Here is a 27,470-nt window from a genome sequence, read left to right as displayed (position 1 = left end):
CGAGACAGCCGAATCAAGAAATTCAACGATGCGCCACGAAGAGAAGAAACGCACCAAACAGTCATCATTGGCCACGCTTCATCAATAGACGCACGGAAGATTCGCATTGAGGTCAGCATCGAAAAGCAGCCATGCACCATGGAAGTGGATTCTGGCTCTTATCTCTCTATGGTCTCCTGGTGGACCATAAAGCGCTTAATACCTAGCATATGCCGCCAAGAACTAAGTGACCAGAAATTAATTTTGAGAGATTATCAAGGGAACCGCCTCCCAGTAGCTGGAATAGGACACTTCAAGATTTCATTCAAAAACTGAACCAACATCCTACCACTCACAATCATTGATAAGGACCGCCCCAGCCTACTCGGGTTGCAATGGTTCACACCACTGGGAATCGAGATGGCAGGCATCAACCATACAGATGACGAAGATTGGGAAGCGATGCTCGTAGGGGACTTCCAATAGGTCTTCGATGACACCTTAGGCAAGTACAAGGGGTCCCCAATCTCCTTCAATCTTAGCCCTAACATCGCTCCCATCCACCTCAAACCGCGCCGAGTGCCATTTGCACTCAAACCTAAAATAGATGAGCAATTAAATAAGCTCATAGCGCAAGGCGTATTAGAACCTATCGACCATGCCCGCTGGGAAACACCAATTGTTACCCCCATCAAACCAGATGGCTCCCTGAGAATTTGTGGTGACTACAAGGCCACCCTCAACCATGCCCTGCAGCAGAGTGCCTACCCCGTGCCAATAGTCCAGCATCTCCTACACTCACTGGGGGGGTGGCAAAATCTTTGCAAAGCTCAACCTGGCACAAGCCTATCAACAACTGCCGGTCGATGCTGAAACCGCTGAAGCTCAAACAACTGTGACACATCGAGGGGCATTTAAATGCAACTGACTCCAATTTGGAGTCAGTGTCGCACCTGGGCTTTTCCAAAGCCTAATGGAACGACTGCTGCAAGGAATTAAAGGAGCCGTACCCTATTTCGACGATGTTTTAGTAGCAGCCCCCAATAAAGAACAATTGGAAAAACGACTGAGAGCAGTCCTACAAAAATTTAAAGACTCCGGACTCAAAGTAAAAAAAGAGAAGTGCCAATTATGTACTGAACGGGTTGAATTCCTCGGATACCTCCTTGATAAAAAAGGAATTCACCCTACTGACAAAAAATTAAAAGCCATCAAAGAAGCCCCCAGGCCGAAAAATAAGATGGACCTTCAAGCCTTCGTTGGACTCATTAATTTCTATAATATTTTCCTACCCCAGAAAGCGACTGTCACGGAACCCTTGCATAGACTCCTGGACAAAAAGGCATCCTGGATATGGGGACGGCAAGAGGAACACGCTTTGCAACAAATAAAAAACCTTTTGACTTCAGACACAGTCCTCATTCAATATAACGAAACCCTTCCACTAACTGTTACTTGCGACGCGTCACCTTTCGGTGTGGGGGCAATCCTAAGCCACACCTTGCCAAATGGAACAGAGGCTCCCATTGCATTCTTCTCCAGAACCCTGTCCAAGCCAGAGAGGAACTACAGCCAGCTGGATAAAGAAGCCCTCACCATCGTCTCCACAGTGAAAAGATTCCACAAATACATTTATGGTAGGACTTTTTCAATTATTATGGACCACAAACCCCTACTTGGCATTTTGGCTGGTAACAAACTTACTCCACACATCCTGTCACCTAGAATGACAAGATGGTCTGAATTTCTTGCCGCTTATAATTACCAATTAATACGTCGACCTGGCAAAACTATCTCGCACGCCGATGCCTTAAGCCGCTCCCCCCTACCAGACGTGCAAGATGACCCAGCACCCACATTATCAATTTTACAAATAGAAACAGTAGCCATGCCACCGTTGACCGCGCAAGACGTTGCCCGCGAAACCAGAAGGGACAAACACTTGGCGCGAGTTCTCAGCTGGGTGGAAAGGGGTTTGCCAGAAAGCAAAAAAACCGAACTCTTCAAACCGTTTAAAAACCGACAAACTGAACTTTTTTCCCAGAGGGGGTATATCCTTTGGGGAGACCGGGTAATAATACCGGAAACATTACAAAAAACAGTTTTGAATATGCTGCACGATGAGCACCCAGGCATTGTTCGCATGAAAGCCCTGGCCAGGAGCTATGCTTGGTGGCCGGGCATGGACAAACAAATTGAAACCTGGGTCGCCGCTTGCAGTAGATGCCAAGAGACTCGCTCGCCCCCCCCAAAGGCTCCACCATTAGAATGGGAGACCCCCAGAGGCCCTTGGTCACGCATCCATACTGACTTTGCTGGGCCAACCAAAGGGCATACCTTTTTGATCACTGTTGATGCTTATTCGAACTGGCTCGAAGTGAGCAAAATGAAAACAACCACCACAGAAGCTGTCACCAAGAAATTAAACAAACTCTTCGCCACGCGTGGTCTGCCAGATGTGATAGTATCTGACAATGGCCCCCAGTTTACCGCATTGGCATTCGAGCAGTACTTGGCAGACTGTGGCATCCGACATGCATTGACATCACCAGCTCACCCAGCGGCGAATGGGAGAGCTGAACGCATGGTTCAATTTACAAAAAAAAAATCTTCAAAAAATTGAACATGGCAACATCCACAAGAAAATCACCAAAATGCTTCTAATACAACACATCACACCCAACACCACTACCAACAAAAGCCCAGCAGAATTGCTCATGGGCAGAAGACTCCAGTCACCTCTAGATTGCCTGCACCCTGCTTACACCGCAGAGAAACCCCTGGGATCCAGCAGCAAATACCGTGCCTTTAATGTAGGAGACACTGTTTTCGCGAAAATCTTTACCGGGGACCCACTATGGCTTCCTGCAAAAATCACCCAAATCACTGGCCCTCGCTCCTACCGGCTCGAGACCATTGACGGTAGGAGTTGGAAACGCTGGCACATTGACCAGCTAAGGTCCAGGCTGGCCACCCTTCCCCTCACAGACTCTAACCAAGAAATCAGGGGGGGGGGACCTCAAACACTGAAAAAGAACCGGTACCTGTGAAAGCGGAACACCTCCCACACACAGTCAATAAAAGTCAAACATTAAACCAACAATACTTACCAGCCAGCAAGGAACCGTGGCAGACGGGTACTTCGCCTGGAAGCAGCAGCCGGACTAGCTCCACCAGCCCAGAGAACCCAGGCGGGAGCAGCAGAGCAAACGACTCGACTGACCCGGAGTCACCAGGTGGGAGTCGCAGCTGGAGGCCCGGCTCACCCTTCCAGGCGGTTCCATCGAGAAGCTTGAGAGCGACGCGGAGCCCATCCGAGCCTGACGACGACCAGAGACATTATGAACCGCGCAAGTCAAGTAGGCAGGTCCATAGGCCCGCCTACTTACGTAACTACGTCACCCCGCCCCTTGGACAGAACCAAGAGGGGAGGGGTGTTCCATATTAGCCGGCTTGAAGACCTGCATTCCTATTGGTCCAGAAAAGCCGGACCGTGATTGGACATCTTAAACACCCCTGATTGGCTCGAATAGGGCTTGCCACGATTGGCTACAACCAAGCGCGGCAAACTCAAAGGACTGTCATTGGCTGCCTAGCCGCGGCCAGCTCTATAAGAAGAGCTGCTGCGCGCTAGGGTTTTTCGTCTCAGAATTCGTCCTGTTAAATAAAGAGCTGTTTGTTCACTACTCAAGCCTCGTTATTATGGGACCCACTGACCATACTTAACACTAGGGAAGAGAAGGACCAGGGGAGACATGATAGAGGTCTTCCAATATTTGAGGGGCTGCCACAGAGAGGAGGAAGGGGTCAAGCTATTTTCTAAAGCTCCTGTAGGCCAGACAAGGAATAATGGATGGAAACTGAACAAGGAGAGATTTAACCTGGAAATAAGGAGAAACTTTCTGACAGTGAGAACAATCAACCCATGGAACAGCTTTTGCCTTCGGAAGTTGTGGGAGCTCCATCACTTGAGACCTTCAAGAAGAGATTGGACTGCCATTTGTCAGAAATAGTGTAGGGTCTCCCCTGCTTGGGTGGAGGGTTGGACTAGATGACCTACAAGGTCCCTTCCAACTCTGATTATCTGTTATCTGTTAACATATCATTTAACACTCTGTTTGCCTAGTGATGGTATTTTGTCAGAAAGATATTATTGTATGGTCCCAAAATGTACTTGAGTCACCAGAATGCCAAAGAGAGAGACTCAAGAAGAGGCTTGGAAAAAAATATCTGCTTTAATTTGTACAAAGAAGAGCAGGGTAGACATTCCACAACATACAGGCAAAGAGCACGCAGTGAAAGGCCACACCTTGGTGTCCTTTTATAGCTTCAGAGACATCAGCTTAGTACCCAATTCTGCCCCCTCTGGCCCAGGCCTTCCTTTGGCAGTGCAAGGAACAGCGAGGGTTGAGTGCTTAGCAACAGAGGGGCTGGATGCTTGGCAACACAGGTATTTGCTCAACGACACCCTGCTTCTTGTCTGAGATATGCACCAGGTGCAGGGTTGTACAGAAAAACAAGACGACAGAAATTAGATCACTTGTAGAAGCAAATGACAGAGACAATTCCAATTCTTAGCAAAGCAATTGTCACAGAAGCAAAATAGCAAGTCAAACCAATTCTACTGACTCTACTATTATATCCCACTAATCCTACCATGTTTCTGACAAAATAAGGCCAGGACTTTTTTTTTTCACCCCCTGAAAAAACAGCTAGGCCTTCTTTTCGGGGGAGACTTAATTTCCTCCCCCACTTAGAGCGGCCCGTATGCATGTACCTCGCCGAGAGGCCGCTTCTATCGGCCGACGAAAGCTCTCAGAAGGCAGAGTCCCCAGCTGCTTCAGGGCGTGGCATGGCTGCTCATGTCCCCTCACCTTTAGGCAGTCTCTTTTGGACGATGGATGCTCCCCAGGTGCAGTCACCAGCCACTTCGATCAGCCGGTAGAAGCAGCCTCAGGGCGAGCGCACACACACACTCCCCTCGCCACGAGGCAGCTTCTTTCGGCAGACGAAAGCTCCCTTGAAGGCAGAGTCCCCAGCCACTTCAGGGCGAGGCGTGGCTGCCCGTGTCCCCTCGCCATTAGGCAGTCTCTTTCAGGCAATGGAAGCTCCCAAAATGCAGTCACCAGCCACTTCGATCACCGGTAGAAGTGGCCTCGGGGCGAGGGGAGTGTGTGTGTGCGCTCGCATCCTACAGCATTTTAACCACAGCTCTCAGTGCCAACCAGACTCCTCACTCTTCACAACCTCTCACACTCAACGTATCACACACACACAAGCTGGCTTCATCCATTGGCCAGGATTTAAAAATGGTCTTTGTGTATACATTCTTTCCTTTCCTTTAATACTGCTAAGTTCATGCTGTTGCTTACAGGGTCAACAATCTAACAATCTAAAATTATTATGAAGAATAGGTTGAGTTTGTCATTCAATAGGCCTTAGTATTTCAAATAATTTATCTGTGTTTCAGAACCTGACACTGGCCCTTGTTTCCACAGCGCAGTTTTCTCTCACCTTGGATGTTGGGATGATTTGTCAAGAGAAGCAGCGCCCACATCAGAGTAGTGAAAGTTGTCTCTGTTCCAGCACCAAAAAAATCCAAAATACACTGAGCCGGGTTCTCTTCATTGTAGGTAGAGTTGGGATCATTCCTGCTCTGATGTTTAAAATGGAAAAAAAAAAAATTACAATTATTTCTATGCAGATTTTTTGTTAATACTTTTCTTCTATGTCACAAGTCATGCGAAGAATAAATACATTCTTGGTGGTTATATAGGAAGATCAATGCAGGAGAGTAAAAAATTAAAGTGGCAGATTCACAATGTGTAAGACCCTATCTTAAAGCAGCCCAGATCACACAGAGAGGTTCAGCTTTGGAAGAATTTGAATGCATTTTATTCTATTTTATGGTTGGTTACTTCAGGAAATGTTTGACAATGTGAATAAAGTACTGTAGTCAACCAGCAAAATGGGTGAACATGATTTACTTGGACTTTAGTAAGGCCAAAGTAGATCACAACCTACTACTTGATAAGATAGAACAACGTGGGTTCCACAGCATCGCCACCAGATGGATTCATAATTGGTTGATCAATCACATTCAACATGTAGTCCTTAATGGAACTGCATCTACATGGAGGAATGTATGCAGAGGAGAACCTCAAGCCTCTATCTGAGGCCCAACACTCTTCAATATTTCATGAACGATTTAGATGAGGCGATAGAAGGTGAACTCATTAGATTTGCAGGTGGCACCAAGCTGGCAGGAATAGCCAACATTCCAGAAGATAGGCTTAAGATCCGGAAAGATCTTGACAGACTTAAATATTGGACCCTATCTAACAAAATGAAATTCAGTGGTAATATGGGATTCCTTGCTAGTTTTGAAATAAACAATCACCAGCCAAAACTCCCAGGAGAAACAATGGTAATTTTATTTACTACTTTGCACATGAGGGTACTGTGGACATACCTTAAATCATCAATATGTTTTCTTTATATACCCTATTGCTGTTGCAAATTTACTTCCCACCTTTTCCTCATTGGCTCATAGGCCGTCACACCCTATCTAAAGCATCTATAGTTAATACATTATCTCCACCCCTGATTACATCTCCCATTACTCTATTTCTATCACCTCTTGTCCTTATTTGCAAATTACCTTTTATGGTACTGGTTCTAGGGGTTGTCTCTAGAATAACTATTATATCAGTGAATTCTGGTTAAGACTGGTTTCTAGCATAGTACAGGCCTTCCTACATACAATTCTCAAGCTTCAGCCTAGCTCACGAGATTAGAAGTACATACCAGAGGTGGTATTCGGCAGGTTCTGACCAGTTCTGGAGAACCGGTAGCGGAAATTTTGAGTAGTTCGGAGAACCAGCATATCCCACCTCTGACTGGCCCCACCAATCCCATCTATTCTCTGCCTCCTGAGTCCCAGCTGATTGGCTGGGTCTCCTTTTGTTGCCTTGCACAGGAGAACGGAGCTGGAAAGCAGGTTAGTGGGGTGGGGAGGAAATGGGGATTTTGCAGTATTCCTCGCCTGCCATGCCCACCAAGCCATGCCATGCCATGCCTACCAAGCGATACCCACAGAACCAGTAGTAAAAAAATTTTTTGAATCCCACCACTGGTGCATACAATGTATTTTCTTCACAGGCTAACATGTCTTCTTACAGTTCTGTAAAAGCAATAAGCTCTTTTTCCTCACAGTGAGAAAAATATGGTTCTATATTTAGGGAAGAAAAGCACAGAGATAGAATGAAGGGTATCTGGCTCAATAGTTGTAACTGTGAGAGGGAGAAGATACAATAAGGATCATAAGTGGATGCATAAAATCTACTCCTGCTTGCTGTCTCTCTGTCTTGAGCCACATTGCACCACCAGCTCTACGAAGGCAGGAAGCCCCAGCAAAGGAGTACAACAAAATCATGAGAAACTCACTTCTTCCTGTGCACTCTGATCTTCCTCATCTATCAATTGGCAGGCTTAAATCCAGGAAGCCCTCTCTGGCACTCGCTCAACAACTGTCTAACAACTTTGACATCAACTCACAGTGGAGAGCCAAATGGGCTGCTGAACGCCCAGATACAGGCAGTAACATACCAGTGGTGGGATTCAAATATTTTTACCACCGGTTCAGTGGGCTTGGCTTGGTAGGTGCACTTTGCACATGTGCACACACTTTGCGTATATGTGTGCACCAAATGTGCACTTTGTGCAGGCGCAGAGGCATTTGCGCAGGCGTAGAGGTGTTCTAACTCACCTCCTGCGAGCCTGCATTCTCCCGGTCGCTTCAGCAGCTGCCGTGCAGCACTCTGCAGTGCCGCGCAAAGCATCTGCGCTTCAAATTCAGAGGATAAAGGTAAGTATGGGAGCCCAGGAAGGCGGCTGGACCCAACAGCAGAGCAACGGAGAGAACTGGTTCAGTCTCCGCTGCTCATTGACGCTACCAGCTCGGCAGAACTGGGCCGAACTGGTAGAAAACCACCACTGTTACATACAGTGGTGCGATTCAACCGGTGTAACAACCGGTTCTGTTAGCATGCACTTTGCACACATGCTCTACACTTTAAAAAGCCCATTTTCAACTCAATGACTTACTTTCTGCTGCGTCCTTGGTGAGTAAAACAGCTGATGCACAGCAAACCGCTCTGCTGTGTGAATCAGCTGTGCTAAAAAAAACCAGGAAATAAAGTACAGGAAATAGCATGGGCAGGTGGGAGGGTCCAAATGCTTGCCAGAACTGCCAGTTTGCCCAAACTGATCCAAACCGGTAGAATCCCACCCCTGGTTATACAGATGACCCTCCTCAAAAGGTGCCAGGTTTTGACCTTCCTCGCTAGCGTCGGTCAACTCTGAACAGATCCGTACCCAACATAGTGTCTGCCAGGACTCATTGTTTAAGTGAGATCTTGTCTCTCTACCTCCTCAGTGTGATTGTGGTGCTCCTCAACAAAATATCCATCACATTGTGTCCGAATATCCATCAAGAGCTTACACCGGCCCTATGTCTGTTTTTTTTCAACATAGACCACCCTGTTCTTGAATGGCTGGTTGTACTGGACATTAACATTTGAACCAGTAAAAGTCCATGTATTTTCCATATGTTAAAAAAGAAATAAATGTAAAAGGGATCCTGGAGTCCTAGTGGACAATCACTTAAATAGCTAACAGTTTGCTGCAGCTGCCAAAACAGTTAATGCAATTGTTAAGTTTGAGCAATGAGAGGCTGAACCAGAGCATGAGTGCAACAATACTTTATTATAACAATAAAGGGCTGACCGTGCTTGCCACGCCAGGAACTGGCTCGCAGCAATCAGCGACTGGTTGGACCCCGCAGCCTGCTTTTATAGCTGGCTGCTGGGGGGAATCAACCAATGAGGAAAGGGGTAATAACGCCCACACTAAGTGAGTGGACCTGAGTGAGAACTCCTAGAGTCCTCAGGACATAACACCCCTTCCCCCCAGATGCGAACATGCATAGTCCTTGAGGTAGACGGGGGGTTTGTGTTGGCGCCCGGAACGGCGCAGCTCGGGAGCATTGTCTGTCTGTTCAGAATCAGTCTGTGACGGTTGAGCGGGCAGTGTGTCGCCAACGCGCTCATCGGATTGGGCATCCTCGGGACTCACAGGGTTGGATACTGGGGGTGAGTTCCCTTGGGCTGGATCAGGCTGGTCAACTCTCGGGGCGCCGTTGTCCGAGTTCGGGCTGACCGGAACGGCTGTTGGTGCGGACTGGACGTTGGGTGCGATGAGGCTGAGAGGCGGATGAGGCGGTTCCCCTTCGTCTGGTGATTCTGGATTTCTGCTGGCAAGGGTGCTGTGGCGCCTCCGCAGTTGGTCTATGTGCCTCCTCCAGGCGCGACCATCCTCCAGCCTGACCCTATACGATCTTGGCCCGGTGATGGCGATGACTACGCCTGGCATCCATAGTGGGTCCCGGCGAAATTCCTCGCGAATACAGGCTCCTGTAACATAAAATGTCTAACCCCGAAGTGGAAGCAAGGGGAGAGTCAGGGCAGTAATGTGGGTGAAGTCTGTCCAATACAGTCCTCAGGCGCCGGCCCATCAGGAGCTCCGCTGGGGACTTATTGGTGACTGAACAGGGGGTTGAGTGCTGGCTCATCAGGAACCGTGAGAGTTTGTGGTGCCAGTCATCCCTGCTGAACCTGGCGAGGGCTTCTTTGGTGGACCTGACGGCTCTTTCCGCCAACCCATTACTGGCAGGGTGAAATGGGGCTGTGAAAATGTGGCGGATGCCCAGGTTGGCAGCAAAATGGCTGAACTCTATAGATGCGAACTGTGGGCCATTATCGGAGACGATGGAGTCGGGTAGCCCGTGCGTAACGAACAGGCGCGTTAACACGTTGGTGATTGCTAGTGTGGTGGTCGTGGATAGCTGTGCTACATCAATCCATTTGGAATAAGCATCCACGACCACTAGGAACATCTTCCCATGCAAGGGGCCGGCCAGATCGATATGGATTCTAGACCAAGGGCCGCTGGCGCTCTCCCATCTGGTAGGGGTGGCAATGGGGGGAGCAGGATGGGATTCCTGACAGATGTTGTCTTACCCAATTGACAATGTCCTCGTCTAGACCCGGCCACCATACGTAGCTGCGTGCTAATGCTTTCATTCTCACGATGCCAGGGTGTCCTTCGTGCAACACCTCCAGGACTCAGGTACGCAGCGAGGTCAGAATGACCACTCGAGTGCCCCATAGTAGACAACCCTGCAAACTTGACAGCTCCTGCATGCGAGTCTTAAATGGAGTTAATTTGTTATCAACGATGCCACCTGGCCACCCCCTCCGCACTCAGTCGAGCACCTGGGCGAGCGTTTGGTCTGCCTTGGTTTTGGCAGCGATGTCAAGGGCGGTGATGGGCAGGTCCAACTGGGTGATCTCGAAAATGGCGTTGACAGGAGCGGGGTCTTCAGCTGGAGCGGGTAAGGGGCAGCGACTGAGAGCGTCGGCATGGGACAGTGTTTTGCCTGGGCGGTGAATAAGTTTGTAGGAGTAGGCCGCTAGGAATAGTGTCCACCTTGTCATTCTAGGGGAAAGGACCTGAGGGGTCTGTTTGTCCCCGGCCAGTAGGCCCAGGAGGGGCTTATGGTCCGTGACCAGTTCGAAAGAATGGCCAAAAAGGAATTCGTGAAACTTTTTCACGGCCGCAACAGCTGCTAGGGCTTCCTTGTCGATCTGGCTGTAATTGCGTTCCATGGCCGAGAGCGTTCTTGAGAAAAAGGCGATGGGAGCCTCGGCGCCATTTGGAAGTCTGTGACTAAGGACCGCCCCAATTCCAAAAGGGGATGCGTCTGCTGCCAGTACTAAAGGAAGGTTAGGGTCGAATTGGATAAGCACCGCCTCTGACGTGAGTAGTGATTTGACGGCGTTAAACGCCTGGTCTTCTTTGTGCCCCCAGTGCCATGGTGACTGTTTGTCCAATAATCTGTGAAGGGGTTCGGCTACTGAGGCTTTGTGGGGCAAGAAGGATGCGTAAAAGTTCAGCAGCCCCAAGAAGGCTTGCAGCTCCGTTTTGGAGGTTGGAGTGGGAGCCTCGTGGATTGCCCTGACCTTGGACTCCAGGGGGTGAATGCCAGAGGCGTCAATTTTATAACCCAGAAAGTCCACCTGTCTAGTGGCAATGGCGCATTTTTCTTTTTTTAACTTGAGGCCATGCTGTCTGAACCTCTCTAACACCGCTCGCACTCTCTGGAAAAGTTGGGGTCTGTCCCTGGCCAAGACCAAGATGTCGTCGAAGTAGGGTACTACACCAGGGAGGCCCTGTAAAATCCGTTCCATGAGGGACTGAAAAATCCCTGGGGCAACACTTACGCCAAATTGGAGACGCTTGCATCGGAAGGCACCCCTGTGCGTGACGATGGTCTGGAGTTCCGCTGTTTGGTTATCAACAGGGAACTGCTGATACGCTTGAGACATGTCCAATTTAGCGAAAATACTGCCCGGCTCGAATGTGTGCAATAAGTGCTGAATGACGGGCACAGGGTAGGCGCTAACTTGTAAATATTTATTGATTGTTGTCTTGTAGTCCGAGCAAATTCTCAGGCTACCATCTTTTTGAGGGTGTGACGATGGGCGTCTCCCACTTGGCGAAATCTGTTGGCTCAATGACCCCTTGTTTTAATAGTTTATCTAATTCAGCGTCTAGTTTTGGTCGAATAGCAAATGGGACTCTCTACGCGGTTTTAGTCTGATTGGGACTGCCTGGGGTCAACTGTGAATGAGATGGGGTTCCGTTATAACACCCCAGCTCTTCGCTGAACACATCTGCGAAATCAGCGAATAAGGAGTCAGTGTCTAAGGTTGAGACAGCATGGACTCCTGTTAGCCCTAGGCCGAGGTGGGGAAACCAATCGAGCCCCAATAAGGTGGGTAAATTGCCGTTAACTACCACTAGAGGTAGGTGACCTTTAAAAGTTCTAAAACTGACAAAAACTTGCCTCTGCCGATCACAGGAATGGTCTTCCCTGGTAGTCCTTCAGGCCGAACTCGCATCTTTGAAGCCGAGTGGCAGATAGGCTGGGGTGGAGTCTCTTGAGGGTGTTCCACGAAATTATTGAGAGCGCTGACCCTGTGTCAACCTCCATGTGGCACGGTTTACCTTCTAGGGAAACGGAGAGAGAAATTTTACTAACAGTGTGGCAAGTACGCTTGGCAAGGCGGTGCGTGCGACAGTTTAATACTTGCCTCTGAGGTCCCGAGTGCGAGGAGGAGTCTGTGTGCAGCGCTTTGGGGGTTTGGCAGACTCTCGCGATGTGCCCCCTTTTATGGCAGTTGTTACAGGTGGCTCCTTTAAACTTGCAGGTGGCCCTTTGATGCGATCCCCCACAGGATAGGCACAGTGTGATGTGCTTGGGTGGACGGTGTTTTCTTGTTTGGCCCCTACCTGCGGCCGTTTGTCGTAAGGCGAGGCGGTGGACATCGTTTTCGTCGTTGAGGGTTTCCTCTGCCACCACCTCCTCGGAATGGACTGGGAACGATGCAAGCTTGGCGCTTGGGCCCTGTATTTCGGTGGCTGAGTTCGTTGCCAGCTCGGCTGCCAGGGCCTCCTCGACCGCTTGTGCGAGGTTGAGGTCTTTTTTTGCTAGAAGGCGCCTCTGTAGGTTGAGGTCCTTGACCCCACAAACTAATTGATCGAGGAGCATGTCCTCCAGGTATGTTCCAAACCCGCAGTGCAGAGCTGCTGTTCTGAGGGCGGCCATATATTGATTGATGGTCTCCTTACTCGATTGCTTCCTCATTGAAAAGTGAACCTCCTGGCGATCTGTGAAGGCCTGGGGCGTAGTGGTTAGTGAGGATCTCAAGCAACTCGGACCACGGACGTTTTCAACTCTCTAGGGGCTACGAGTGCTGCGGCAGTATATCGTAAACGGTGGCTCCATGAGTAGATTAGGAAATAGGATTTTTCCGATGCTCTCCCGCATCTGCCAGGCCGACCGCATCGATGTAATGGTTGAAGCGGTTCTTATACGATTCCCACTTCTCTTCGTCTGGCTTGAACGCCGGGAATACTGGGTTGGAACTCATGGTGCTGGGAGCGGCTGGGCTACCTGTAGAAAAAATCTCTCTGGGGACAACGGGTGCTCGTGGGTTGCAAGTGAAATCAGCTCTGGAGAGGGTTTTTTGCTATCCTCTCTTTCTCTCTGGGTTAACCACGTTGGCTGTTAGCCGTTGGAGGTGTCTAGATTCACGCCAGCGTGGGCGTTAGTGACTTACTACAGCGCTGTGCTGTGTCTCTCTTGGTTTGAAATTCAAATGACACCCGTTTGAATTTCGCGCCTAATACTGAGCGACTGCGGCTCGCATGCTTCGCTTTACCAGTAGCTGGGCTAACAAGCGGCTACAGACGCTTCTAACTTTTGAACCAGACCGCTCTCTCTGGCTGCGGATCAACGTTCGCTCTTTTTGTCGGCTGGCCGCTCTCTCTGGCTGCGGTCAGCGTTTCTCTTGTAGTCGGCCGATCGCTCTCTCTGGGTTGCGGATCGGTGACTAGTGACTCAGCGGTTGCAAGGTGCTTCTGGTAGCCATCCCATCCTCGTCACCAGTGTTAAGTTTGAGCAATGAGAGGCTGAACCAGAGCATGAGTGCAACAATACTTTATTATAACAATAAAGGGCTGACCGTGCTTGCCACGCCTGGAACTGGCTCGCAGCAATCAGCGACTGGTTGGACCCCGCAGCCTGCTTTTATAGCTGGCTGCTGGGGAGAGCCAACCAATGAGGAAAGGGGTAATAACGCCCACACTAAGTGAGTGGACCTGAGTGAGAACTCCTAGAGTCCTCAGGACATAACAGCAATCATAGGCTGCATACACATAAGGATAAAATCAAGAACATGTGAAGACACTTCCAGTAGTTCTCCTTGTTTATTTATGTTGAGGGAGGGGTGTAATAATTCCTTTCTCATGTATTGAACCACAATTAACCCAAACCTACTCCATCTGAAGCAGACAGCGGTCAGTGAAATCTTGTGGCTCATGCAGAGAGTGAGATTCTTTGTGTTTCTCTATTTCCTGCTTTGCAAAGGAGAGGATCAGCTCTCTAGAAGCCAGGGCCTCCTTATGAAGGCCTGGGAGGTACTTCATTATTTGTGGAAACAATCCATACATCTAATGGAAAAAGGAAAAAAGAATTATTTATTTTGCTCCAGAATTAGCTCATCATTACAAACCCAATAAAACATGGCAAACAATATGGTGTCAGACTTCAAAAGCCTTCCAGAAAAGCTGTTTATAAATTCTTGTGGAAAACAGATAATGTTGGAGGCAAATAGATTATTATAAAGCTACTATAAAATACTCTTATTCTATAAAATCTTTTTATTCTCTCATTGTCTCCAGGAGACTTTGTAAATATTGTTACCTGTGGCTAACTGAGCCACGAGGTAATAAATTAGACCAGCTGGAGTCACATGCCTGCCAAATAATGCATTAACTACATTTCTTGAACTTTCATTGTCTGCTAGCTTGTGATCTAGTATAGTGGTCGCCAACCGGTGGGCTCCCAACCATGAGAAAATTTTGGTGGTCTGCAGAGATATGTCTCCCCCAAAGCACCCTACCAAAGCAATTAATCCAGGCTGCATGGAAACACAAGGCTGCGCAGTCCACATGGCCTGCCTACCCACTGGCACCCACCTTTTGGCCAAGTGCAAACCTTACCTTGTGTAGAGCCACATGAACTGGAACTGAAAGGTAAGACCAATGGCGGGGGGAGGGAAATCTGCCCCGGGGTAGCTTGCTGATGTTGGTGGGAAAGTCGGTCCCATATTCCAGAGATGCAGTAGTCACAGGACTTTGGTCATCCTGGAGCAGCTGCTTTTCCACCCGGGTGCACCGGCTTGCCATGGACTGGAGGAGCTGCTCTGGGATGACCAAAGGACCAGTCACGTGACTACTGCAGCTCTGGAATATGGGACTGGCCTGTGGTGGGTTTGGAAATCTCCATCATAGGGGGTGACACATGTAATGTGCAAATTTGTGGGTAGTGCAATGTGCAAAAAGCAGCACAGCCTTCGCCGGCCAGGACAAGGGTAATGGTGCTGTTGCAGCAAGAGGGGGGCGGCGGCACAGGCGGGCCGAAGTGGCGATGGAGATGGCTGGAAGGTGTGAGAGCGCTGCGCTACTTGCATTTGTGTGGCATCAGCATTCCGCCTTTACTCGAGGAGCCTGGGCAAAGTTTCCCACGCCACTCGCACTTCAGTGGTTTGATTCCCAGGGACAGGAGTTCAGCCAAGTACCTGCAAAATCAAGGAGCGTTCATAGAAGCGTGGGAGATTTCAGCCAGGCTCTTGAGAGATGAGCGTGACACCAGCTGCTTCTCTCTGTGAGCACTCCTCAAGAGAGAGACAATTTTGGAGATAGCCTGGCCGAACTCCTGTCCCTGGGAGTCAAAGCACTGAAATGGGAAACTTTGGCCAGGCTCTCAAGAGATGAGAGTGACTCCGGCTGCTTCTCACCATTAACAGGTGGCCAAGCTATCTGCAAACTGTTGGCCGCTCCTCGAGAAAGACGATTAGTACACCTTTGGGACAGCCATGACCTGGATGACTGACAATCTCCATAATCGTAAAACATATTTGTAAAATCAAGTCCAATCACACAATGACTCGTGTGATGCGTTATGACAGAAACAATTTACAACCAAAATTCAGGACTCAATTATGCTTGTGCAGTGTATAAGTGTTAAAAGGAACAATTGGAAGCAGTACAAGGAACTGACCCAGGAAGTGGTGGATGAGAGGTGTTAAAATATGGCATGGTTGGCCATCTGCTGGTGATGCTAAAAGCATGGATTACTTCATGGGCAGAAGGACTTTGGTATTGTGGTTAATGCATCAGTCCTAGAAACTAAGAAACTCTGAGTACTAGTCCCTAAGTCAAATGGAAACATAATTGGTTTGAGAGCTTTATCCCTTTAGTAGAAAACATGACTCACAATATGGAAAAATTCACCAGTGAAATTCACAATAATTTTAAGGGCATGAGTTAGTTTCTGGAAGTTTTCATCTTCATGAGCAAATTGATGTCCAAAACTCAAAGCACATATGATGTTACAAATTGCATTTAGGACCAGGAGTGATGGGTCAAATGGCTGTCCTGAAAATGAAGAGATTTTATAATGAATTTTAAAGGAACAGGTAACTGCACCAAACTTGATTGCAGAAAATACGACTTCAGCAACAGAGTGGTCAATGTTTGGAATACTCTTCCTGACTCTGTGGTTTCTTCCCCAAACCCCAAAAACTTTAACCTTAGACTGTCTACTATTGACCTCACCCCTTTCCTAAGAGGTCTGTAGGGGGCCTGCATAAGCGCACCAACGTGCCTACCATCCCTGTCCTATTGTTTTTTTTATTTTTCTTATAAGTATCCATCTCATGTATTCAAACTATGTTTATTCTTATACCTGTATCTTGTAAGCAATTGACAAATCAAATAAATCAAATAAAAAAATAAAGTAAGGGAATGTAGGAAGAGACTTAGGAACTCTGCCAATTATTTCAAGAAAATTAAAAAAAATCATATTAAATGCATTTGTTTTTCAAAACTTTTTGCAGACAGAGATTTGAGTCATTACCCCAAATTACATACCTTTTGTTTGTCTAAAGACCTCCACCAGTGTCTGAGCTCCATCTTCTATTTGATGCTGAATGCTTTTCTTCCCCAGGCCGAGTGTCTGCAGAGAAGTGACGCCAATGCGTCGCTGCTGTTTCCAGGTGAGGCCATTGGAGAAAATAATTCCTGAAGGCATCAAGAAACAGTTATAAATGACTCCTGATACAATTCACATTAAAAAAAATAGGTGTGGTTGCATTATCTGAATTTCAGGTGGGAATGTGATATCCTTCTGACATACTGTCCTTTTGTAAAATCATGGCCACGTTATTATTTTCTTTAAAAAATATTTAACCATTTTGGAAGTCACATAGATACCGGGAGACACACGTGGTTGGGTGACTAAGCTAAACTATCCTAACAAAACCTAATTCTTGTACATGGACATACTCACAAGTATAGAGGGTTGTCTAACCTCACTGGAGCAGAGTGAAGGGGAATCCACCCTCTCTCTGGTGAAATGATTCCATTATCAAATCTTACCATTTATTGGCAAGATTGAGCTAGAATCTGTCTTCTACTAATTCAACCCCATTATTTTACCTGCCGCTCTGTGAAACGATAGTAAGTAGGTCTTGGCTTGAATATTCTGGCATTATGCGGAAGATAACTAATCAGGTGTTATCACCACCATTTGATTAACTACTTTTCTCATCATGTAAGAATATTTTACTAAATTAATTCATTTGTCTGTACTATTGGTACAAAAAAAAACCCCTGAGAATCATTTTGCATATTACTGGATGATTATTTAGAATGAAATACCTTAAAGAAATAATCTTCACGAAGCCAAAACCCACAAGGTGCCAATGAGAGGTAGAGCCAAAGGATCAGGAGGCAAATGTCTTTGGGACCAGAGTTGTTTCAGGAAGAACAAAACCAACAGAGCAAGAAGCAAAACAAAGAGAAATATCCCTATTGCCATCATCCTTCTGCTGCTTCTTTATCTTTGAGAATTTCTGGTCAATCTGGAGGTGGATGTATCCTTTTCACCCGATGCTTTTTGCTTTTCTTTCTATTTTACCTATTCCACTGATGGGAAACAAATAACCACGTGTCTTTTGATGCTCATCTGTCTGATTAGTGCTGGTGCTTTGTCAACAAGATATTAACACATTAATTTGGGTTAATAGGTTACCTCTGACTACAATGACATGCAAATAACAGAGGAAGAAATTTAGCAATAAAAATAAAAAGAAGACCTGTGAATCCCATAGGTGCTCTTTCTAAAACATAAAATGGAATTTCTTGGTTTTTTGCTTGAAACCATTTCACTTCTCACCCAAGAAGGTTCTTCAGTTCTAATTGATGGGTGGGGAATGGGATTTCACAAAAAAACCCCACCATAATACAAAAAAAACATCTTTTTTTTTGAGAATAGCATGATCACAAGTTGTCACTTCTTCATACAGACCCAAACTCAATTTCATGTTCATCTTTGTGTTCTATTCTATGTCTTATTACTGTTTAACATTTTCTACATAGTTTTTCCCCTCCTTTGATTTTCTCAACTTTATTTTTAATTATCTCATATCTCAATTCAAAACATTATATTTGTACTTTTGTCTGTTCTGTTTCAATTTCATATTATCTTTTCTCATTAAACAAATTTTCCCCTGTAGTTACTAATTGGAGTATGACACCTTTATATCTTTTGATTTTGTCCATTCAATTCTTATTTAAACTTCAATGTATACCTTTAAGATTATAACATTCGATATAATACATAACTTCCAATCAAATTCTGCTTGGTACATTCTTAAAATACACACTATATCCTTAAAAATTATATATATATATATATATATATATATATATATATATATATATATATATATATATATATATATATATATATATATACACACTCATTCCATTCCAATTCAATTCTATCATTAATATTCATTAAAGTCTTAACGTCTATTTCTTTTCAATTGAATATCATACTTCCTTGTTAACACTTATAACTTTCCATAATTAATTCTTTTTTTCCATATTTAATTATGGAAAGTTATAAGTGTTAACAGGAAGTATGATATTCATTGAAAAAAATAGACGTTAAGATTTAATGAATATTAATGATAGAATTGAATTGAATAATGAGTGTGTATATATATATATATATATATATATATATATATATATATATATATATATATATATATATATAATTTTTAAGGATATAGTGTGTATTTAAGAATATACCAAGCAGAATTTGATAAATCATTAATAATTTGATAAATCATTAATAATAATTAAAATGTTCCCATCCTTTCCTAATTTCATTCTCTCATTCACTTTCTTTCATTTATTCATGACAAACCCATTCCACTATATTACAATAAATATTTTATCCATCATTTTAGTCATCATATTTTCTAAAATTATTTCTATTTCTAATATAACAATACTATCTTATGCACCTTTGCAGAATCCCTATTTCAATTGAATTTCCCCATTATCTCTGAACAGGCTTATACTTTCAATCCTTATACCTTTTCCCTGTTTCTCTATATCTTGTTTCTGTCTTTTATAACTTCTTTTCCTTTCCTTCTTCCCCCTCTTCTTTTCCCTCCCCCTTTTACCCCCTTGTCTCTCTACTTCTAATTTTCTCTTCTGTAATCCCCTCTTCTGTTGCTTTCTAATACTGTAATTATTTTTCAAACTGTTCTTTTTTTGGTTGTTTTTTCAAATCTTAAACTTTTCACTCTCTTTCCCCCTTTCTTTCCCCCACCCCACATAAAATTACTTGATCATTAAAGATGGCTTCTTCTTTGTCCAGATCTTCTTGTTCTACAAGTGTTTCTTGCTGTTTCTCATAGTTCCAGATCTTCATTTCTAGGAATTGAAATACGAAGCCAAAACAGCCTCTCCCTTCTTGTGCATCTTCTTTCTGTTTTTTGAGTTCCATTTCCAGTTCTTCTAGAAGTGATGCCATTTTAAACACTTTTAAACAACCACCTGATTGATTTTAGTTATTTAAATGCAATAGCCCCAAATCACCAAATAATCCAAAGATGTTTCTTCTTGCTTCTTTTTTCACTTTCTCTTTCTGGGGTTCTATTATTTTGTTACAAAGTTTCAGTCGGAATGTATCTTTTTGGAATCTTGTTAAAGTTTCACTGTTAATTCCTTGACTGGATGGGCATGACTTGTATGTAAATATCATAAATATGTATGTAAACATTGATTTTTTTTATAAAAAAAGAGCAACTTTTACCGAAAATCAGCCAAACAGGCAGGCAGATTGAGTTGCTCACAGAATCACGGATTCATTCAGAGATCTACCTTTTTGCAATCTATTGCCTGAGTCTGCAGTGAAAAATAGAAGCTTCAGTCCTAAGAAAGGTTCAGCTCTGCTTTTAGATTAGCTACAAAGCAAGAAATCCAATGATTTCCTGCTTTCTAGCTAATCTAAATCTCCCGGCACAGCAGAGCAGCTGATGGTCAGGCGAAAAAAAAAGGAAAAATAGTAACTTACCAAAGGCAGACAAATTGGAAGGTGTGCATACCAGGTAAGGAGTGAGGGGGCGGGTCCAGCCAGTTGAGCAATTTTCTGGTTCTCTGAACTGGGCAGAATCATAACAACTAGTTTTATAGAACCGGACTGACCAGGTAGAATCCCACCACTATTTGACAAAATCAGAAATTAGGAGGTGATAAGCTGCCTAGGAAAACCAAGGGAAATCAGCAAAACCATTCAAAAGCAAAAGTTAGAATATTTTGGACATCCTATGGAAAAATACGGCATATATTACTTAATCCTCCAAGGAAGGAATGAAGGCAAATGAGGTCCAGGTAGAAGAAGAACATCTTAGCTTCAAAATCTAGGGGACTGGTTTGGCTGTTGATAAAAATAGGATCGCCAACATGATCAGCATTATGTCTCATGTATACTCATGGAAGTCACTCATCAGGACATTATCATGAAAAAAACTCTCCCTCACTTTCCCCATCTTCATGTGGGCATCATAGAGAGAACCATCTTTGGATCTATGTAGTTGATCAACCTTCTGCAACTAAAAGAAACAAATACCATCACCCTAATAATTGGGGCTGTTGTAATAGATTCTGCATCAGCTGTTATTAATTAATAGTTGCCCTTAATCCGAGCATCAAATTATAGGTACAGAACTATAGATGTTGAGTAATACCTACCTAAAAATGAAGTCAGCACATGAGCTGCCTAACCCTTGAGCACCTCTGGACTTGATCCATGCTAAAACTTTACCAGGAACAACTGCCCAACTTGGAAGCATCATTCAACCCAATGGAGGTCAGATGAGTTAAGTAGGACCTAGCCATCTTTTATGATATTGTGTGTTGCCTTATGGTCCAATACTTATATTATTCTTTTTATTCCTTACGGCCAAATTACTGATTGTGTTGATATGTGTCATGCTGAGCAAAGACTGACAGATGAATCATTAAAAAAAAGTATTTGGTTATTGGGATACAAAAATTGCTATTGCTTTACCCTTAAGTCCATCCCTCTGCAATCAACTTTGTCTTATAGGCCTATAACAGGGGTGTCAAACTCCCATCGTCACAGCGGCATCACGTGACATATCGGGACTTTTCCCCCTTCGCTAAACCGGGTGTGGCCAGCGGGTGATGCATCTAGTCTGCAGGCTGGGAGTTTGACAGCCTTGGCTTATAGGAAATTAATTGCTACCCACTAAAAGGGACCTTTTATAGATCTCAGCATTAGATTCAATAAATAGGGATCTTCTTTGAAAGAATCCTATGGAACTGAGCATATTCCAGATTCCTTTCTTTAATCAAGGCTTAGACTCAAATTCATGCCTAAAAATATACAAAGAAATGCATTGTTCCATATCAGGAAAAATGAACCCCAATAAAGGAGACCAGGAAAGGATTTATACTGGCTCCCATTTTGTCTAACCTGAATATTAATTATTTCCCTTCATTCAACTGATATGCATATGGTAAAATTAAAAATAAAGATGTAAACATTCTGCTCTATACAGAAGACATTGTATTAATGCCATGTACCCAGGTAGGGATAGGAAGATTGGTGCACAACAGTTCATACTATCTACTCAACTATCTGAACGTTAATAAAGTAGTTGTTTTGGGGAAATGATGGACTAGGTGTAATTGGAGCCCGGAGAGGGAATGTACAGATCAAAATAAGTCTTACCTATACTTAGGCATTGTTTTGACATAAATAAATTCGTGATTCCCTCATAGAATAACAAAGTTGGAAAGGACCTTGGAGGTCTTCTAGTCCAACCCCATGAGCAGGGTTGGGCTGCTACCAGTTCACACTAGTTCGGGCAAACTGGTAGCTAATTTTATCATTTTTAATTACTGTTTCGGCGAACCGGTAAATGCTGTCACTGGCTGGCCCTGTCCATCCCACCCCTCCTCTCCCAAGGATCCCCACACAGCCTATTTTGGATGCCAGGTAAGTACAGGACCTACACAGGACCTGAGGAGGGTAAAAAATGGGCCTCTCAGAAGCTCCGGAAGGCCATAAATGGGCCCATTTCCAGTCTCCGGGGGGCTTCTGGAACTCAGGGAGGCCTCCGGAGCCCGAGGAGGGTGAAAACGTCTCCCTGCCATGGTGCAGAAGGCTGACTAGGCCATGCTGACCATGGCCATGCCCACCCAGCAAACGGGCACAGGACTGATAGCTGAAATTTTTGAACCCCAACTCTGCCCATGAGGCTACACCATTTCAGAGAGTTAGCTGTCTGGGTTTCTTCTTAAAAGCCTCCAGTGATGGGGCACCCACAATGTCTGAAGGCAAAGTATATTCCACTATTCTCACTGTTAGGAAATTCTCCCTTAGTTCTAGGTTGTTTCTCTCCTTGACTAACATTCTTTTTTTTTTCTTGTCTTGCCTTCTGATGCTTTGGAAAATAGGTTGACATTCTTATCTTTGTGGTAGCTCCTCAAACATTGAAATAATGCTGTCATGTCTCCCCTAGATCTCCTTTTTCACTAGTCTAGACATACCCAATTCCTGCAGCCATTCATGATCAGTTTTAGTCATCAGCCTCCTAATGGTTTTAAGAAAAGGGCTACAGCCTTTCTCAATGCCATAGGACATCTCATAATTACCTGGATTATATAGAAGGAACAGATCAAGCATTCAGCCCTTGCTTATCAATGGAGACTGAGTGGAGCAAGTGGCCAGTTTTAAGTTTCTGGGTGTTACCATAAAAGAGGACATGACCTGGGGTGCTGACATTGCAGCCCTGGTCAAAAGGACCCAGCAGAGATTATACTACCTGAGACTTCTCAGAAAACAACTGAATGAAAAACTGCTGGTGACCTTCTACCACTGCACCATAGAGAGTATTTTTACTTACTGCACCTGTGCATGGTTTGCCAATTGCACAGTGGCAGATAGAACAGCACTCCAGAGGGTTAACATCAATTCCCAGAAGATTATGGGTTGCCCTCTCCCCTCTTTGGAAGAGCTTTATAGCTCCCACTGTCTTAAGAAAGTTAAAAACATTCTCAAAGATCCATTTGTATCCTCATTCTGTATTTAGTTTTGTGCTTCTTATTTTAAGTTTAAGCCTGTGTGGGAATAGCACACAGTTTATAAGGGTGTGGATGCATTACCACTTTTTTTTTTAAGTTTTTATTGTTTTTTGACATACAAACAAACAGACAAAACATAAAAACATCAGCTCCCCCAAATTTATATACAAACAGTGAGTCGGTTGGTTCATCAGTTTTGTGCACTCATCTCATAGTCACAATTACAATTACCTTATATAATAACTCTTATTGTCAATACAAACTTATAAATCATAATATCGCTATTAAAAAAGAAGTTTGACTAAACTTTTATTCGATCATGCCTTTGTGAGATAACTATATTTTAAGTAATTTATTCTAAAACAAATCATATAATCGTGCCAATTCTATCCTAAATAAGAGAAAAAAAGAAACAGAAAACTATTATATAAATATAATATCCAGTACCAAAAAGAGAAAAGAAAAATGAAATCAATATTATTCCTTATTGTCTAACATTTCTATTTTTGTATTTCATCATTCAACCATTGATAGAAAAGATCCCAAACTATATAAAATTGTTTATCTTCTTGCTCTCTGATTTCAAAAGTCAATCTACTCATCTCAGCACATTCCAATATTTTCTTTATGACTTCTTCCTGCAATGGTATTTTCTCATTTTTCCAATTTTTTTGCAAATACAATCCTAGCCGCAGTCAATACATTTACAATCAAATATTTCAGCTCTTTACTATAGACATCTGGTAAGATTCCCAGTAAAAAAAGCTCCGGTTTCAAGTCTATGTGCTTCTTTGTCATTTTTTCCAACCACATGTGGATTTTAGTCCAATATTTTCTAGCGTCCTCACAAGTCCACCACATATGGTAGTATGAACCAGGTTTCTGATGACATTTCCAGCATTTTTCGGATTTGTTCTTGAACATTCTTGCTATCCTTGTCGGGGGGAAATGCCACCTGTAAAACATCTTATACAAATTTTCTTTAAAGGCTGTAGACATTGTCATTTTATAATTTTGCAACCATAATTTCTGCCATTTCTCTAAGTCAATCCCATATCCAAAATTCCTCCCCCAAGCAATCATAGTTTCTTTAACTTGTTCTTCCTCCAGCTTAATTTCCAATAAGTAACCATATAATTTTTTAATCACCTTTTCATCAGTACCCATCAAAATCTTATCTAAATCAGTTTGTTTATCATAAAATCCCTCTGCTTTGGAATCCTCATAATACTTTGAGTGTATTTGCAGATATGAAAACCAATTCATCTGTATACCTTGTTCCTCTAATTTTTGCATCGATTTAAGTTCACCCTTTTCATCTAGTAATTCCCCATAGCTAACTGTTTGTTCCTTTTTATAGATTATAGGGTAAGAAAACGCTTCTATCGTCGATAACCAAACTGGAATTTTCAAATAACATTGTTTTTTTGTCTTCTCCCAATTTAACCACAGAGACTCCCGTATATAATGTCTTCTAAAATACCCCTGTGTTTTGGTTCCCTTATACCATAAAAAAGCATGCCAACCCAACAACAAATCATGACCTTCTAATGTCAACAATCTAGTTTTCCTTAATGTTATCCATTCTTTAACCCACATCAAATTTGCAGCTTGGTAGTACAACTCCCAATTAGGCAGGCCAAACCCTCCTCTAGATCTAGCATCCTGTAAAAGCTTTAACTTTATCCTTGCTTTCTTGCCTTGCCATATATACTTCAAATCAATTTTATTTAAATCCTCAAAATATTCTTTTCCAAGCCTAATTGGTATTGTTTGAAACAAAAATAAAATTCTGGGTAGAATGTTCATCTTAATTGTTGAAATCCTTCCTATTAATGACAATTGTAGGTTTTCCCATTTTTTCAAATCTTGGGCTATCTGTTGTTTAAGTTTAATATAATTGTTCTCCTTTAATGTACTACATCTTGGCGTCAAATATATCCCCAAATACTTAACCTTATTTGTAACTTGAATTTTTAACAATTCTGCCAGTTCTTCTCTTTGTCTCAGCAACATATTCTTTGACAAAATCTTTGTTTTATCTTTGTTTATTTTCAGACCGGCCACCTCCCCATATACCTCTATCTTTTCCAACAGCTTCAAGGCTGTTTCTATAGGGTCTTCCAGGATAAAGACTAGGTCATCTGCAAAAGCTTGTAGTTTAAATTCTTCCTTTTTAATTTTCATTCCTTTTATAGTTTTATCTTCTCTGATATTTCTATTCAACACTTCCAAAGTCAATACAAATAACAAGGGAGAAAGAGGACAACCTTGTCTTGTGCCTTTTCTTATATTAATAGGATCTGTAAATTCTCCCTCCATCATTACCTTAGCTGTTTGTTCATTGTAAATTGCTTCTATTGCTTGAATAAATCTTCTAGCAAAGCCCATCTGTTCCATTAAAAGTAACATAAATCTCCAATTTACGTTATCAAATGCCTTTTGAGCATCTAAAAATATCAAAGCCATTTGCTTTTCAGGATGCGCCTCATAATATTCCAAGGTGTCCAGAATTACTCTCATATTGTCTCTAATTTGTCGCTTTGGCAGAAACCCATTTTGATCTGGGTGGATAAAGTTATTCAGATACTTTTTAAGTCTTTCTGCTAATATTGAAGCAAAAATTTTATAATCTGCATTTAATAAGGAAATCGGTCTATAATTCTTAATTTGAAGTAGGTCCGCCTCCTCTTTTGGAATAAGTGTAATATAAGCCTCTGACCATGTTTTAGGTATTATCTTTTTTAACATAACTTCATTCATAACTTCTAACAGTGGAATACACAATGATTCTTGAAAGGTTTTATAAAATTCTACAGGAAACCCATCTGGACCTGGTGCCTTTCCATTATTTTGTTTCTTAAGTGCTTGGCTTAACTCCATCATTGTTATATTGCTTTCTAACATTTCTTCAGTCTTTTTAGGTATCTTAGGTAGATTTGCATTCTGCAGGTATTGTTTAACTTTCTCCTCATCAATATCTTCTTTCTTATACAAATGTTTGTAAAAATCATAAATAATTTCTTTTTTCTCTTTGCTGCCATGACAAGTTTTACCTTGGTCATCTATTAACTGCAATATTTTCCTCGACTCTTTCTCCTTTCTCAACTTATATGCTAGCCATCTACCTGGCTTATTTGCATCTTCAAAATAATTCTGTTTAGCATTCCTAATTTTCTGTGCCAGTTCTTCTTTCTCTATTAAGTCCATTTTATGTTTAGTTATATCCAGTCTTTTTTCTGTGGTATTTTCTGCAATTCTTTTTCGAGTCTTTTATATTCATCCTCCAAGGCTTTAAAAGCTTGCCTTTTCCTAATATTCTTTTTTCTTGTATAGTCTATTATCAAGCCTCTAGCATAAGCCTTCATTGTATCCCAAACATTCTGTATTGAAGTGTCTTCTTTTCTATTCTCTTTAAAAAAAAAAAGCCAATTCTTTCTCCATCCATTGTATAAATTCTTTCTCCTTTAAAATAGTATTGTTTAATGTCCATCTCGATCTTTTTTTTTGTCCCTTCCATTTAATTGTCAATGGGTTATGATCAGCCCAAGTACTTGTTTCAATATTTACTTCTTGAATACTAGATATTAAGTCTGTTGAGATCCAAATCATGTCAAGTCTGGACCATGATAAATGTCTATTTGAATAGAACGTATATTGCTTAAGTTTAATATTTCTTTCTCTCCATATGTCTTTTAAAGTTAATTCATCTGTCATTTTAAAAAAAGATTTAGGAAGAGTTTTTCTATTATACTTTGCTGCTGTTGCAATATAATCAAGTTTATTATCCACAATTCCATTAAAGTCTCCCATCATAATTATATTAGCATAGTCCAGTCCAGCCATCTTGGTATGTAATTTTTTATAGAATTCTTCCTGTTTATCATTCGGGGCATAAATTGCAGTCAAAAGTATCTTTCTATTATTGTCCATTATTTCCACCATTAATATTCTCCCATCTTCATCTGTATAAATCATTTTTGCTGGGATAGCCTCTTTAATATATAAGACCACCCCTCTTTTCTTACATTGAGTCAAAGAGGTAAACAATTTCCCTAATTTTGGTTGTAATAACAATTGTTCATGTTGCTTTTTAATATGTACTTCTTGTAGACAAATTATATCAAACTTTAGTTTCCTTAATTTATGGAAAATCTTCCTTCTCTTAGCAGCTGAATTCAGTCCATTTATATTCATTGTAATCAGTTTTTTCTCTTCCATGATTATATTTTATATTTAGATTTAACCACTCTCGTGGGTCTTGCTTCATGCTGATCTTTAATATCCACTTGTCCACCTACTGCACCTTCTTCTTTTCCAATCTCCAT

At 42.9% G+C, this 27,470-nt stretch overlaps 1 protein-coding gene across 1 annotated transcript; it reads right to left on the bottom strand.

The window, feature by feature from the left end:
• Nucleotides 1-360: 360 nt before the first annotated feature.
• On the bottom strand, nucleotides 361-27,470 carry LOC113450520 (cytochrome P450 2J4-like). Its single transcript, XM_087933795.1, has 6 exons — nucleotides 27,449-27,470; nucleotides 16,600-16,749; nucleotides 15,944-16,104; nucleotides 13,942-14,115; nucleotides 5,494-5,644; nucleotides 361-479 (listed from the first exon to the last, which is right to left on the bottom strand). The coding sequence occupies exons 1-6, from the start codon at nucleotides 27,468-27,470 to the stop codon at nucleotides 361-363; spliced, it is 777 nt and encodes a 258-aa protein (XP_087789921.1).

This window comes from Pseudonaja textilis, chromosome 4 (genome assembly GCF_049901715.1).
Source record: "Pseudonaja textilis isolate UNSWEBS1 chromosome 4, rPseTex1.2, whole genome shotgun sequence".
Taxonomy (NCBI): Eukaryota; Metazoa; Chordata; class Lepidosauria; order Squamata; family Elapidae; genus Pseudonaja; species Pseudonaja textilis.
Note: the sequence above shows the minus strand (reverse complement) of the source record. Positions and strands in the feature narration are given on the sequence as shown.

Excerpts from the sequence above, each read along its gene's own strand:
- LOC113450520 (XM_087933795.1), bottom strand. The coding sequence starts at position 27,470 with ATGGAGATTGGAAAAGAAGAAG. Across the intron at positions 16,750-27,448 it reads GGAGATTGGAAAAGAAGAAG|GAATTATTTTCTCCAATGGC; the intron begins GTGCAGTAGGTG and ends TGATGCCTTCAG. Across the intron at positions 14,116-15,943 it reads CTGGTGAATTTTTCCATATT|ATGTATGGATTGTTTCCACA; the intron begins GTGAGTCATGTT and ends TTTTTCCATTAG.